Source organism: Pseudorca crassidens, chromosome 19 (genome assembly GCF_039906515.1).
Source record: "Pseudorca crassidens isolate mPseCra1 chromosome 19, mPseCra1.hap1, whole genome shotgun sequence".
Taxonomy (NCBI): Eukaryota; Metazoa; Chordata; class Mammalia; order Artiodactyla; family Delphinidae; genus Pseudorca; species Pseudorca crassidens.
In genome coordinates, this window is record NC_090314.1 from 47534809 (window position 1) to 47550589 (window position 15781).

Here is a 15781-nt window from a genome sequence, read left to right on the forward strand (position 1 = left end):
CCGAGCTGAACCGCTATGCCAGCGCCGACGCGAGCGCTCAGGTTAGCAACCGCGCGCCCCTCCCCCGCCTAACGTTCCACCCGTTATTTATGACATCTTTAGTTACGCCACCTTTATTAGGTTAGTGCGGAGATCCAATCCGCGCCACCAGAGTGGGCCTTTTGCCCAGAGTCCCCAGGGCCCAAGCCATCCTTCCCCTTGCAAAGGCGACACTTACCTCCTGCCGGGCCCTCTTCCCAACCCCCTCCCTGCCCTCCCTGGCCGCAAACAATGAGGCGGGATTTGGGCTGCAGACCCGAGTGGCCCCAAACTCCAGCAGCCCAGGGGTGGAGAGAGGTTGGGAAGGATGCAGAGCTTCCCAAGGAAACCACAGGACGTAGCATTCTGGGAAATTCAAAAGTGCTAATCCAATTCTGGCAATCTGAACTCTTCCTCCTCAGAGCTGAAGTCTGAGACACATTCTTCCTCCCTTTGGCCACAAGGCTGACAAGAAGAGTTGCTGACCAGGAAATGAGCACCAGTTGGGTGGCGGGAGGGGAACACACCTTACAATTATTCGAAAATGTTGCGTATATATGTCCATGCCACTCTCTCACTTTGTCACAGCAGCTCGGTGGTTTGTGACCACCTAGAGGGGTTGGATAGGGAGGATGCGAGGGAGGGAGACGCAAGAGGGAAGGGATAGGGGAACATATGTATAACTGATCTAACACACCATTGTAAAGCAAATGTATTCCAATAAAGATGCTAAAAAAATAAAAAACAATAAAATAAAATGTTTGCCATTTCCTCCAAACTCTCAGTATTCACTCACCTCTCTGTTATTAGGGGTTACCACTGAATCAGTGATGACTCCAGAACTTCTGTAGGAGGGGTTTGGGGCAGGTGGGAAAGAGAGTCTAAAACCAAGTGAGTGGCCCTTTACATTAGCATGGGGAAACTTCCCACATCCCACCTTGTCTCAACAGAGCCATTAATCTAGAAAAAAACTACAGTGTCACTTTTCAGACGTCTACCCTGTGTGCACACATGGAGAAGACACTTCGAATGTTAAAGTCAGCATGTTAAGTAATTTTCTTGAACTACTGTAACTAGCACCCTATTTACTTTCTTCACAGTCCTTTTCATAATCTATTTGATTTTAGTCCTTTTTAATTGTCTGGTACACCTTTAACACCTAAACTCCAAGAGAGAAGGAGCTTCATCTTATTTCCAGTGCCTAGCACATAATGGTTTCTAAATGGAACTGATTCCAAGATTGGCCTCATTTAGGAATGGATCTGTTGTTATAATCAGGTTTCCGAAATCTTTAGTATCAATATGGAATCCTTTCCTCTCACATTTCACTGGAAGCTAGACTTCTTAAAGCCCAAACATGGATACGTCTGAAGTTTCCTTGACTGATTTAAATCGAATTAAAATAATTATATTGTACAGGAAAAACTTTCAATATTTTTACATTTTTCAGAACATAACCACCTTTTCTTTCTCTACTTTCTTCCCTTCAGAACAAACTTGGCAACATTGAGGTGAGTTAAATCATCAGAAATCTAGCCCCAAATTCAGCTCTCAATGACATGAAACACATTTTTTGCTCCTTTTTAATAAAAATCCTATATGCAGTACATTAATGTTTTCTTTTAGAAATTACGTTGACAACTTAATCCCTAATTCGAGGCATCCATATAATTGGTTTACAAAAAGGTTCTTTGGCAAAATATTTAACACAAGATATATATGAGATGCTGAGAGCTGGGTAATATACCTTACTTGAAAGGCATGAATAGTTTTAAAACACTGTAGCATAATCACACTTAAGGCCATAGTTACTTTGTTCCCATATCCTTGCAATTCTATTTGAGGGGAGTTCTAAAAGGCCTGTGTCTTCTCCTGTGTCCACAACTGTAGACGTACACTGATGGCCCTCAATCCTGCTCTCCAAACTTCAAATAAGGGGCCAGAGACAAGGCTCGGGACTTGGAAAAGTCCTAGAAATTCCCTGCCTCTAAAGCAGTTTCAGAGTTTCACCTTTTCCTGAGGATGACAGAGCTGAGTAGACATGCCAAAGCCTTCCAAATCCTGCTGGGTGTTTTGAATTACGGCTACACTGGCTGTGTACCCCTTGAGTTTTTATCTCCACATACTTGAATGAAATCCTGTAGTTCCTCTTCGGTTCTAGCATCTGTGGCCTCTTCACAGGGTCTATATGCCACAGCTACTTTACCACTTTCTGACATAAAGTTAACAAGGATCAATTCACAAGGTTTCTTGTTCTAAAACTTCCTGTATACAATGGTAGCACCCAATAATTAGACATTCTTTTGACTTCCAAAAGCAGAAAATAAGAGCATTTTCCTAGAAGTTCCCTCATCTGACACTTCCGTTTTTATCATAATTACTTGTGAAAAAATATATAACAAGTATCAACTTTGGTTCAAAAACCTTTATGATCTTAGAAATAAGAACTAAGGAATAATGACATAGGAATTAAAAGCTGTGGAAACAAAAATGTTCAATCACAATACAACGAAATAGGAAGGCATTAGGTGGGGGTCAAAGTGAGTTCAAACCTGGGATAGATACCACTGGACTATAATAGATACTTCATGTTAGAAGCAAGGCAAGTGCCTACTCCTTGGGACCAAAATACTACCAGATACAGTGAACAAAGCTTTGGAGACAGAGACAGAGAGCATTTGAACACTCTACTGGCAGAAACTGGCCCATGTACCCTTTGGACAACACCGCTTTCCTCAAGGCAAGCTAGAGCCACCAGGCTTTTTGGTCTAAGGAGTTTTGAGTACATATAAGGAATACCTTGGCAAATTAGGGACAAACAACCCAGACATTTAGTTTGGTTCTTAAAGGTTGTTACCCAGAGTTGACAGCTGGTGGAGATTCTGCCTGATGACCAGGGAAGTCAAACTTCACTGGAAGGACTGCCCAGGCTGGAAGGCCAAGACCAATGCAGGGTCAACTCTTACAAGCAAATAAGGTCTCTGAAACTTAGCTAGGATTTCTCAGTCTCTAAGCCTGCAGCGCTGTGAAGCAGGGGAGCAATTCTGTTCCGGGAATCTACTAATCATAAAGTTTCCTTTGGGCACAGCCTGTGACATTCTCACCGCTGTATAACTCGATAGGGAACACAATCAACGGTATTTAGTAGCATGACCACTTTTAAGGCTCACACAAACGTATCCGATAATTATATAAGAGACATATTCACCCAATATATCAGAAATGAAAACTGAAATTAAACTGATTCCAAAAGCATAATCTAATAAACTCTTCAACAAGAAAACAACAATGATAATAGTCCATATATTTTGTCTGCTTACTATGTTTCAGGCATAGTTCTAAGCTTTTTACATTCATCATCTCATTTACTCTTACAATATCCCCCATTAGGTGGTAAGCTGAATTACTAACCCTATTTGCAGATAAAGAAATTGCAGCTTAGAGATATTAAACACCTTCAAATGTCTCTGGCTAGAAAAACCTAAAATTGCAACAACAACAACAAATAAATCTAAGAGACAAAGTTAGGACTCAAACACAGGTGTCCAAGGCTTATAATCACTACACTATTCTGTATGATAAGCAACCAGTTGAGGAAGAACTGGATCAAACACTTTCTGTATGAACTGAGGCAAGTCATTCTACATCTAAACACTGGGGACAATAATATTCACTGTCATTTTTCTCATAAATGCCACAAAGAACAAATTTAAGACTGCTGCTGTGAAAGCATCTGGTGAATGAAAGAATAGGTAATGTTTTAGAGAACCATTATTTTCATCCAATTCACTTTTTTTTTTTTTTTTTTTTTGCAGTATGCGGGCCTCTCACTGTTCTGGCCTCTCCCATTGCGGAGCACAGGCTCCGGACGCACAGGCTCAGCAGCCATGGCTCATGGGCCCAGCCGCTCCACGGCATGTGGGATCTTCCCGGACCGGGGCACGAACCCGCGTCCCCTACATCGGCAGGCGGACTCTCAACCACTGCGCCACCAGGGAAGCCCCATCTAACTAACTTTTCAAATAAGTTTATTTGCTCACTGAAATTGAAGTACTTCAAGGACAATCAGAAAGGTCTTACCTAAAACCACAATCAGCAGTTTCTGGAATGCATCTGTCATAGCCTTCTGAATAGCAAGCTTCTGGGTTACCTTCCTTTTCATAAGGAATGATAATGACCCTAAATCCAACCAAAACAGATGAATTTAAAATGCCTGTCTGAATAACTGATGTCTAGGTTATGTGTTTAAAACTAAAAATGCATCTGTGATTCTTAGATCATTACCTTAGTGATCAAGGGCAGGCACTACAGTGGGGTGCGGTTGAATGACTCTGCTGTAGGTGTACCCTGGCTTGGCACATTTTTACTGCTCAGATCTATTCTGGAAGTTCCTAAAATACTCGATGGGAAATGAAAACCAAGAACGTGGCACAAATTGCATATGACACACAGATTTCAAGTGGACAAGCTGAGGCTACACTGCTACAGACGCTGCTCTCCTGTGCGTGAAGGGCTGGATTCATACAGTGAGATAGATTTGGTGGTAGTGCAGATGATCTGGCCTCTCCTCAACCATCACCCACTCAGGTGGAGGGTGGAGCCTCCTCCACTCCGTTCGCTAACAGCCCTGCCTCTGACTTAAAACCCTAAGCCCAAGTGCCATGGACTCTAGGAAGAAACTCAGCACCAATCGGAATCCCCTTTCTAGGGATCTATATTTACGTTTTCCGCGCAGGCCCTTCTATAGGAGGCAAAGGACTGAACATTTACACAAGAGTTTATTTCAATCTTTAGACAATGGTTTTGTTGGGATAACTGGAGGCCAGAAGACATCTGTATTTGAAGGACTATTTTAGCACATAACAAATTATTAACCAAAAAAACCACAAAAACTAACTAATTTTCCCTCCTCCTAAGCTTCCTGGCAGGCAGTCAGTTCTAAAATTCTAAAGTTTAAGGTGCTGTCAGGTATTGCCTAAGATAAAAACCTACATTGTCAGGCAGAAAAATTCTGCCCAGGGCTTTAGTTGCTTAGAAAAGGTGATGATGTATCTGAAAAGTTGAGTTTCAGAAAGAAAGGAAAAAAGAGAAATCCCACTCCCTCACCTCCCCATACACACACATATTGGAAAACAGACCTTCCTCCAAGTTATCCAAAGGTTCCTCAGCCATGCAAACTCCAGGACTCCTGCACTCGTGGGAGGGCAACACCACCTCTAAAGCCAGAAGAACTTGAGGCTTTGCTTCTGAAGTGGTGTCACAATATCTTCCTTTTCCCTTTCTTCAAGGTTAGAAAGATCCTGAAGCTGTTAGGATTTTGAATTAAAGGCTAGACTTCAAAATATCCTGTTGTTAGAAATAAAAACTAAACTCCAGCAACCCCAGGTAATAGTTTAGGCATGCTATAGCTTCATAATCAAGTGAGACTTGCAAATGAATGATTAGATATGGTCAACTATTTTTTATTATACACCATGCAAATACTGGAGAAAATTATGGACACCACCATCCAAGTCATTGAGATTATCACTAATTCTAGGTGGCAGGCCAATGCTCAGATACTTCCATGTGGAAGCCTCTCACATCTCCTCCCCATAGCCCTGTTCTATTCTTCCCTCTAAAGTCTAGGAGTTCAGTGTTGAAAGGAGTCTGGTTAGTCAAAGAAAATCTACAGAGTTTACCCTGATGATCCTTTTTGACCACCCATGGAAACCAAAGTAGTAATTTGCCAATTCTTGGCATCTGGAGCTGTTTAGGGCAGGCGTATTATGTTGAGCCGCCTTATGACTGGTGCCGAGACGAACCTAAAGACATAAAAGACCTAAAAATATCACAACCCTACATAGAGGCTTATTTTGGATATACCTGAGATTTATCAATACCAATTTCATAGAGGGGCTGTGCAGATTAAGTAGCACATTTTAAGCAATGAGTTCACAGTGAGCCCTAGATAAATGTTATTTATTATTTTTAGGTCAGTACTTTTCTGCATCATTTCCAGGGCCCCCGATTAACCGGGAAGGTTCCCTGACCGCTGGTGGTGAAAGTGATGATGAAAGCAACCAAGGAAGCCCAGCAGAAGCCTATTATGGGGCTGGGGGTAAGCAAAGGAAGTGAACTGTTTCAGTCGTCTCATCCTGTAGCTCCTGCTCGAGAATACGAGCTGAAGAGGAGATAAGATGGACCTGCCACTGAATTAGGACCTTAATCTGTAGCACCCCCTCCCCAAGTTACTAACCCGTTAGAAGAGGGAATACGTATACCTCTCTAAATGTAAATAAAGCAACCAAAAGAATTAGAGGTTCATCTGCATTAACAAGCTTCTTTGAGAGTGCAAATATTTCCAGTCTTAACTCTCTCAATAACTTACATATTACTGTGGAGTTTTTACATCACTAGTTCTTTCTTAAATGTCTATTTCCATTTTGAACAGCGTGTAGTATATAAATACAGTCATAAAAATTCAAATAATACAAAGAAAGTCAAAGCATTGTTAATTCTTTGATTTGTTTGTGCATCTTCCCCGTCACTAGTTTACGAGCTCCTTAAGTGCTTGAAGGAACCGTATATTATTCTTTCCTTGTTACCAGAAACAAGCATAGGTCTTGGCATATAATAGGGGAGTGATGGTCTGTTGACTGAGTGAATGAATGAGTACATAAGGAAATGAAATTATTTCCTCCAACTGAAGCTGCCTGCTGGGAAGGAGAAATGAAGACTAATTTTTAAATGTTGAGTGTCGCATGGGCGGCTAGGCCCTGTACGGTGAGTCATAATGGAGCTGTCCTGGACAATTAGGAACCTTCAGAAGGGCTCTGAGCCCCTGGGTAGTAGAGACAGCTGACATCTGGGATAACCTTGCCACAGTTCTTGTTGGCAAACATATCCCTTCGTGCTACTGAGAAAAACTCAGATACATTAGGCCTTTCCTTCATTTTATTTTAAGATGTTATTATCTTTTCTGTATTTATAAAAACTACAGGGGAAAAAAGATAAGATGTATACCTGCCAATGAATAAAAGAACACATAATTGGAACTTCCCTGCTGGTGCAGCGGTTAAGACTCCATGCTCCCAATGCAGGGGGCCTTGGTTCGATCCCTGGTCAGTGAATTATGTCTCACATGCATGCTGCAACTAAGAGTTCGCACACCACAGTTAAGGAGACTGCGAGACACAACTAAGGAGCCTGCCTGCTGCAACTAAGACCCGGTGCAACCAAGTAAATAAATAAATAAAATTTTAAAGGAACGCATAATTAAAGTAGGTAACAATTTCGGGCGTGTGGGCAGTAAACTAAGGCTCTGCATTAAATAAGGAAATCTAATACGAATGCCCTTTCCTCTCAACTCTATAGTGACTTGTAGAACATTCTATCAGTGCCTAGCTTTATGCTGTGAAAATCTCAGAACCTAAGCTTATGCAATAGTCTTAATGTCCAATATAAGAAAAGAACACATTACACATTACTCACAACTGACACCAAGTAACCGTTTCATAATCTTTCCAGGACCATCTGTAATATCTGAGTGGTTATGTGAAATGGTCGCAGGGTGTGCAAACAAAAGAATGCCTGACACAAAATCATTTCAATCCCAGGGAGTACAGGATTGAAGAGGGTGTTAAACAGGGTACAGAAGTGGGAGGTAGTGTACCTGGAGTCACATCTGAGGAGAGTTCTCAGATTCAATAAAGGTGAACTCAGTGAGTAAAGAAATATGGGTGAGAATAGGCAGCAAGATCAGTAGGAAGTGGCCAGAGCAAGAAGCCAATCAGAGAAGACACACAATTATAAAGGGAAAGGTCTGGAAATCTAAGCCTCACTCACTTATTCAGAGGAATTGAAAAGGTCCTTGAAAAAGGAATGGTGGCTGAATGGAGGCACATAATGAAATGTTAATTCTGGGCAAGTAAGATTGGATGGCATGTTAATATGGAATAAGGTTTCTACAATGCAGGAAAGAATATTTTAACCATTTTCTGGAATGTGAAGGGAGTTCGGAATAGGCAGTTTGAGAGTGATGATGAAGCCTCCTTTATGTTACATCTGACAAAAGTTCCTCAAGCTCCCTGGTGGCACAGTGGTTAAGAGTCCGCCTGCCACTGCAGGGGACACGGGTTCGATCCCTAGTCTGGGAAGATCCCACATGCTGCAGAGCAACTGAGCCCGTAAGCCACAACTACTAAAGCCTGCGTGCCTAGAACCCATGCTCCGCAACAAGAGAAGCCATCGCGATGAGAAGCCCACACACCACAAGGAAGAGGAATCCCCGCTCGCCGCAACTAGAGAAAGCCAGCGCGCAGCAACAAGACCGAACGCAGCCAAAAATAAATAAATTAATTAATTAATTCATGAAAAACGTTTGTCAACCTCATACATTTGAAATCCACGTAAAAGTAAATATAAGGAAGACTCTTGTGAAGATTTCTTAAATTAAGGGGCAGCATAAAATGACATGGGGTTTAACATCAGTTAAGTTTGGGTTTGGCCTCTAGTTTCCACCTTTACTGTCATGAACCTTAAGTAAGTCACTTAACCATCCTGAGTTCGAGTTTCTTCATCTAAAAAAAAGAAAGAAAGATCTGGGGAACTGGGGGATCACTGGAGCAGTGAATCTGAGAGCATTCTGTACACCACAGTGCTGTACAAACGTTGGCCTTCCCCCCCCCCACCCCGCCCCCGCCGCTGGGATCTTAGTTCCCCGACCAGGGGTTGAACCCGGGCCCTCAGCAGTGAAAGTGCAGAGTCCTAACACTGGACCGCCAGGGAATTCCCGATGGCCTATTACTTTTAAATTCAGCACTTCATCCCGGTAGAGCGAGGAATTCCACATTTGGACCCACCTTCACTGGAGATGTCTGGAAAAGCTGCTTCTGGTCGCATGCCTTTTGGGCTCTGTGGGCATCCCTTGCTGAATAAAACTTGATGATGCCATAGAATCCAGGACCGGCCACTGCTGCGTTTGGGAAGACTCGGACCGAATACAGAAGGCCAAACTGGGAGAAGACTGTGAACACAGAATGCTGTAGGGTGGTCCCATGCTAAGTAAGTGCAGGAAATTTCACGCCCAGGAAAACAAACCGCCCATTCCCTTATATTCCCCCAGCCCTTCGCCACAGGCAACTGTGGTGAGCCGGCAACTCCAAACACTTCTCATTTTATGAACAAGTTTCCCTCTGAAATCCTAAGCTTCGAGAAGCATTAGGAGGCAATGCCGTCTGTTGGGAACTATCTCTCAAAAATCTCTGGGAGCGAGCTGACTGCTCAGGTCGGCTCTAGAACTAAGATTCCTCTCAGCGGAGACCACAGGCAGATGAGGTGCTGAAGCAGTACCCCGGGGCGCCCAGTTACTGGGGCGCGGGGCGGCTTCCTCCACCCCTCCCTCCGCCCCGGCTCGGCTCACTTGCAAGGCCTCGGCCGTGGGTCCAGAGCTCAGCTCCCACACCAGCAAGGTTTTGTCACCCGCGACGGGAACCGCAAAAGGTACCAACTCTACCATTCTACCGTTACCGCGCGTGCGCGGCTCATGGCGCAAGCGGACTGCGCCTGCGCCCGCGCGCCCGCGCTTTTTTAAAAATGGAGCCTGAGGGGCGGAGCCAGCTCGGTGGGAGTGGGACGGGGGCGGTGCTCGGACCTCTCCCTCGCCCCTCCCACTCCGGGCTTGCCTCTGCCTCTAGTTCCCCTTCTGCAACCCGCGCGCCCAGAAGTTTTGAAGTTTAGCGTTTCTATTCAAGTGTATTTTTAGCGTAGAGTCCAAAGTGTGAGTTTACAGGATCGAATGGTGCGGACATGTTTATAGCAGCTGGCTTCATCTTCAAACTCCCAGAGAAGACTAGAGTACTAAGTAGTTAGCGCTAACTATCCACTGAACTTTAAAAATTTAGATTTCCTGACTCTGTGTGAGAAATGACCACCAAAGATGCAATCCTTCGACTTGAGTGTTTTCATGAGTCTTAAATAGGCAAATCAAGGTATAACATTAAAGCCATCAACAGTCTAGTATGAAATTCTTAAAAAGCTGGTTTCTAGCCCATTTTCCTAAAGTACTCCCAAATCACCCAGCACATTTCTCCATCCCCACCATGACTTTCTCCACCTCAATATATCAGACCCTTAGCCCCACCCATTACCTACTTCTGAGCTCTTTTACTTCAAAAATTGTTGACTTTGCAGGAATTACTTGGATCTTGATACTGTTTCAAACCAATAACTATAGATTTATTATCTATATCATTATCCATTGCATTCATTGTATGTATCCATTTATTCATTGTATCCATTATCTGTGTATGGAGAAGATCCCCATAATCTTCTCCAGATAGATTATGAACACCTCATGAACAATATTTACAGATTTATCACCTTTTTTCTAGTACTTAGCACACTCATACTCTATTAGGTACTCAAATATATTTGGATTAATCCGTTTCGGAGCACTGGCTCTAGGCAAGCGGGCTTCAGTAGTTGCACCACAAGGGCTCAGTAGCTGTGGCTCACAGACTCTAGAGCACAGGCTCAGTAGTTGTGGCACACAGGCTTAGTTGTTCGGCGACAGGTGGGATCTTCCCGGACCAGGGCTCGAACTCATGTCTCCTGCATTGGCAGGTGGATTCTTAACTACTGCGCCACCAGGGAAGTCTGGAAGGCAGATTCTTTACCACTGGACCATCAGGGAAGTCCCAGAATCAGCCTTTTAAAGAAGCATCCCAGAGATGTTTGAGTGCAGAGCTCCAGAGACCATATTTTGAGAAATGATATTTCCCTATGGACACCTTTCCTCTGGCAGCCCTTTTGAATGGCAGCTATGTTCTCTCCAGTGCTGCACTGCCTGCAGTCTACCCAGCTTTCATCCCAGTGAGAACATTCCAGAGACCAACTAAGGATCAACTCCAGGTGTTTCTCCAGTCACCTCTGGGGCTGACTGCATGTCACCAGCAACCAGTATCTCACCTGCTGCCCAACTACAGTGACAGCTTCCAGATTTGTGACTCAGCTAGCTCTCCACCATGTTATTCTATGTAGACACCACCCGCCTTTTACAAAGCCTTGGACACCCATAAGCCTATAAAAATAAAAGAAAAAAAGGAGTAGGTCTCCAGGACTTCTCCAAGTACAGGTGGTGCCTCCTCACCATACCTGTATATGGACGCATGTTGGATAGTGTTGGTTGGCTCTTGACACCCATTTCTACCCCCTTCTCCGCAGGTGCTAGAAGCCTGGGAACCATATTTCACAAATCCCCTCGACAGCAGGGTTCTGCCAATAAAATGTACTTGTGTGAAATCTGGAAGGTGGAAAGCAGATTGAAATCTTTCTTTCCTCCTCTGCAGCAGACTCCATATACCCCATCTAGTCACCACCCGTGGGGCTTTGGGGCTTAAACGATCTCATCAGTGGTTTCCCAAAGTTTCCTGACTTCTGAGTGGCAGCAGCAGTTTTGAGTCTATGGAAAGCAGCTGTGGTGGAGTAACCTGAAGGCTAGTGCTACAATGCCCCCATCCCCAACTTTCACCACCATTAGCCCCCTCAATGATAAGCACCAACTGTTTGGATATAATCTTTCTCCCTTTCTGGCTTTTTTTTTTTTTTTTTTTTTGCTTGAAGTATCTAGAGTGCCTTCTATTTTCTGGTCTATGTTAGTTTTAAAATATATCCGCAGATTCTTTGACTCTTCTTTCCTCAAAAGGTGGAGTCTAAATCCCCTCCTCTTGAATGTGAGCTGGAACGAGTGACTGACTTCTAACCACGCTACGTGGCAGAAGTGGTGCTATGTGCCTCCTGAGGCCAGGCCATAAGAGGAATAACCTCTGTCTCTCTCTTGGACAGCTCCCTCTGGAGGAAGCCAGCCATCATGTAGTGAGGATATTCAATCAAGTAGCAGGTGGACACACAGGCTCATGCAGGGAGGAAATGAGGCCTCCCTCTAACAACCAGTGAGCCATCTTGGAAGTGGACCCTGCAGCCTCAGTTTAGCCGTCAGATGACTGCAGCCCTGGCCGACATCTTGAGGACCTCACGAGAGACCCAGAGCCGGAACTGCCCAAGATATTCCTAAAGGCTTGACTCAGAAATTGTGAGCAATAAATGTTGATTGTTGTTTTCAGCCACTACTTTGGAGTGATGTGTTACATACCACCAGATAATCAATACACTGTCTGATTCAGGGTTTGAACCAGACAGACTTGAGACCCTCAATATATTGAACTGGCATATTAATGAATGATGCCCTCGTAACCGTTGGGGACTTCGGTCCTGGGCTCCAAGACTTTTCCTCTACCACAATACTTGCCATGCCAACAACCCACAGATTTTCCTGGGCACGAAATTCTTCAAATCCCTACTGTGAAAATACACATTAGGGTTTTATTGTTCGGGGGGAACTTATAAGCAGAACAATAACAGAGTGCACTCAATCCCCCACGCTTTCAGAGAAGGGGATTAGACCAGATTCAGCTGCATTGTGTGTCCCATGAACTGTAGAGTGTCCGTAAATGAGGAACCAGCCTGGAGTGCGTCACAGTTACAGGGATGGTGAGGCAGGGAACGTCTATACTACTAACAGTGGCAACTGCTTGGTGACAGAAATGGTCGCAGTAGGAGGGGGAGCCTATTTTTTCCATTGAGCTCGCTGGTACCTGCTGAGCTAGCTTTTTGCTGAGCTACTGAAAGGGGAAAGGAATGAGTGTCCAGGACTATCTGAATTATTTCTCATCACCTCCTGGATTCCCATCACCTCACTGATCTCCATTCCCAGGTTACATTTGGACTTTATCACCATCTGGAACTTGTCATAAAAAATCTTAAAAGTACCATCTTTCATTCTCTGAACATAAGCTCTTGTCCTTTCAGTTCTCACTCATGTGTATCCACTGTACATGCTCTTCAGTTGCAACAAAACCTCTGGTCTGGTGCCCCATTTTCTCCCAGTTCCTACTTGGTCTAAACACCCAAGTTGACCTCTCAGCCTCTCCACTTTTAGGCCACCATCAAAGTACTCTTTGTAAAACTCGAACTTGGTCATGTCTTTTCTCTGTTTAAAACGTTGTAGTTTGTGCTCTGTTCGCTCGAGGCCATGTGCCTTGACCAGGCCCTTTGGGATCGGTTCTCTGCTCGCCTGCTCAGCCTCACCTGCTGCCCTTTCCTCCTTGTGCTTCATGCTTGGGAACACCAGACTGCACAGGCTTCAAGCCCACCCAAGGTTTCATGCCTCTTGCCTCTGTACTGTCCTCCGTCTAGAATCCTGTCCTTCATCTCGTCCTCCCAAGAAACTTCTCTTTGGCTTTCTTCTTCTTCCCCTCCTCTAAGCCATCCCTCACATTGACTCCTTTCCAGCCAACCAAGAGCTGAACCACTTCTTGGTACACTGCCATTGTCATGTCAACACACTGTCTTCTATGTATAATATGTCTTCAGGTTCTGTGCCTCCTCTCAGTCTTAGGGCCCCGCAAGAGCAGGGACTTTGTCCTGATCATCTCTTTCCCCAGCACCAGGCACAGTGTCTGGCATATAATCCAGGCCCAGATCAACTTCTACCTTTTTCATGGACCCTCCCTAGTTTCCTAACCTTCCTTCCTCTGAACCTACAATTTTCTTCTCTGTATCACTTTTGCCCTAATCATATATTGTGTCATTTCATTATCTTTTAAAAAGTGGCTCATTTCTCTGACAGATTTCATTGGAATCAGAATTTTCATTCATTTAGTAGCTGTTGGCTTTGTATCTCCCTCTCCCCTTCTATCTCTCAGGTCTCAGCAAGGAGTTGGGCTCTGAGCTAGTTTGTCCATCATAAGATGGTGACAGAGGCAGCCCCAGGCGGCCATGTTTTGTACCACCTGACCCTGGGCACCCCTCCTGCTTCTGGGCCACAGCCAGGGATGAGTCCCTGATCCAAGGAGAGACAGCTCACTCACAGGCTGGCCACGTGAAGTCTCTGGCTCTGGCAAAAACACTGCCCAATCCAGGTCAAGCTGGGCAAAGCAGAATCTTACTCTTGGGAATTTTAATTTAGAAATATGGTAGGGTAGCATTTGAGACTAATAAAAAATTGTGCAAATCTGAGGTAGTAAGATACCCAAAATATTATCTAAGCCTCATTTATGTACCAACTTTGAAATAATGGAAATCTCCTAAAATAGGAACCTGGAGCTACCTGGAATGCTGGTCCACACTTTGGTAAGCCCAGCAGTACAAGGATCTCTACCCCTGGCTTCTCGTCAGCTCCCTGTCTTTGTGACCACCTCTCTTATTGAAATCAGACCCCCACTCATTACAGAGTTTGAGCGGGCAGGGGGACCTTCCGCTCTTGTGACCTAATAGTGTAACCAAAGTGCCTAGTACTGTACCTGGCCCATAGCAGGTGCTCGATACACAGCAGCTGCCTCCTTCTCCTCATTATTACCGTTGTTATCAACTCTTTGGTGGCAAACACAGCTTATACTTCTCTGCATTCCTGTTGGAGTCTAACAGTTCTGGGCTCCAACCTTAACTGACACTTTTGGACGTGGGGCCTTGGGCCCTTGAGCACGTTACCTACATTCTTTAAACCCTGTTTCCTATCTGTCAAACGAGGATAACAAGATATGCTTCCACGGACTGTTGGCGTAAATTAGACCATAAGATGCCTAACCCAGGGCTTGGCACCAAGCAAGCAAGTGGGAAATGTTAGCTGCTGCTGCTTCCTATTGTTACTAGTATGAGTCATGCGCCTTAAACACAATAAATACTTGTTGCCTCACTAAAGTCACCGCCTAGAGAAAAACACTTGTATTTCATTCTCAGTAAGAAACTTTGGGAGGTGACTTGGGCAGGCACTGAGAGAACAGATGTCTCTCATGCAGCATCAGCAAACTAATAAATCAGAAGAACCGATGGGCCGTTCACTTTGCTTGGAACCCCACCCAACCGGCAGAACCTTCTGGGCTGTCTCCCAGGCCCACTGATCCTCTGGGGACCGTGTGCTATCACCCCATGGCTTGCACCGTTCTTCACCTCACATTACTAAACCGCCAGCACTCTCTGTGGTCATTTAGGTACATTATCATATCTTGTTCATCCAGAATTTCTTTTACTCATTACCGTATTTAACTCTCACTGACTTAATAAATGTGATTAATGACTTAATAAATGTGATTAATGACTTTCTTGGCAGGAGTGGAAGAGCCTTTGCACCTTCTGCAGGTGGCACTGTCATTATAGAATCACTTGGAATCGTGCAGCCCGGGGCCTGTGCTGGCTGAGGCAGGAGGTGGCTAGGTTTGGTGCTGGGCTGAGCTGCAGGGAGCCGAGCGGCACACAGCTGACCCGCAGCGGGGTCAGGAGAGGCCAGGGCCTGAGGAGGGCCGTCTTTGGCAATGGCTGCTCTCGCACGTTCTTCTTTACCCTGTCTTTCTGGCACCTCCCTGCTAGTTACCCAAGGGTTGGGATCTTTTTTTAAAGAAAAAAAACAACCCAATGGGAATTTCCACCAGCTTGAAATGGTGGAGAAGCCCCTACCAAGACAGGGTACACATTTGTCATGAGTTTGAGAACCTGGAAGAAAAGTCAGGCCTTGGCTCCACAGTGGAGGGAGGCCCAGTGATGCAAGCATTCTCGCAACCCCAATGACCGTACGTGACGGGCCAGAGGTAGATGATCCTCTATGGGCAGGAGGTCGAGCATGTTGTAAATAACTGGTACTTGATGAACCAGGAGAGAGGGCACCAGGATGAATTGTTATTTGATTGAATGACCTACGCCCCTTGCGGATGGTATGTTTTCCAGTTCC

General features: G+C 44.8%; 2 protein-coding genes across 3 annotated transcripts in view; both read right to left on the minus strand.

The window, feature by feature from the left end:
* Positions 1 to 15781, minus strand: part of LOC137211954 (leucine-rich repeat-containing protein 37A3-like) — a 113934-nt gene that overhangs the window by 40328 nt on the left and 57825 nt on the right. The window lies entirely within an intron of this gene.
* Positions 804 to 9548, minus strand: LOC137211955 (RAD52 motif-containing protein 1-like). Its single transcript, XM_067714755.1, is given in 7 exon segments — positions 804 to 2230; positions 4099 to 4197; positions 5157 to 5243; positions 5246 to 5324; positions 5700 to 5822; positions 8862 to 9041; positions 9422 to 9548. Coding segments are annotated over 7 exon segments (792 nt in total). The 5' UTR covers positions 9518 to 9548; the 3' UTR covers positions 804 to 2102.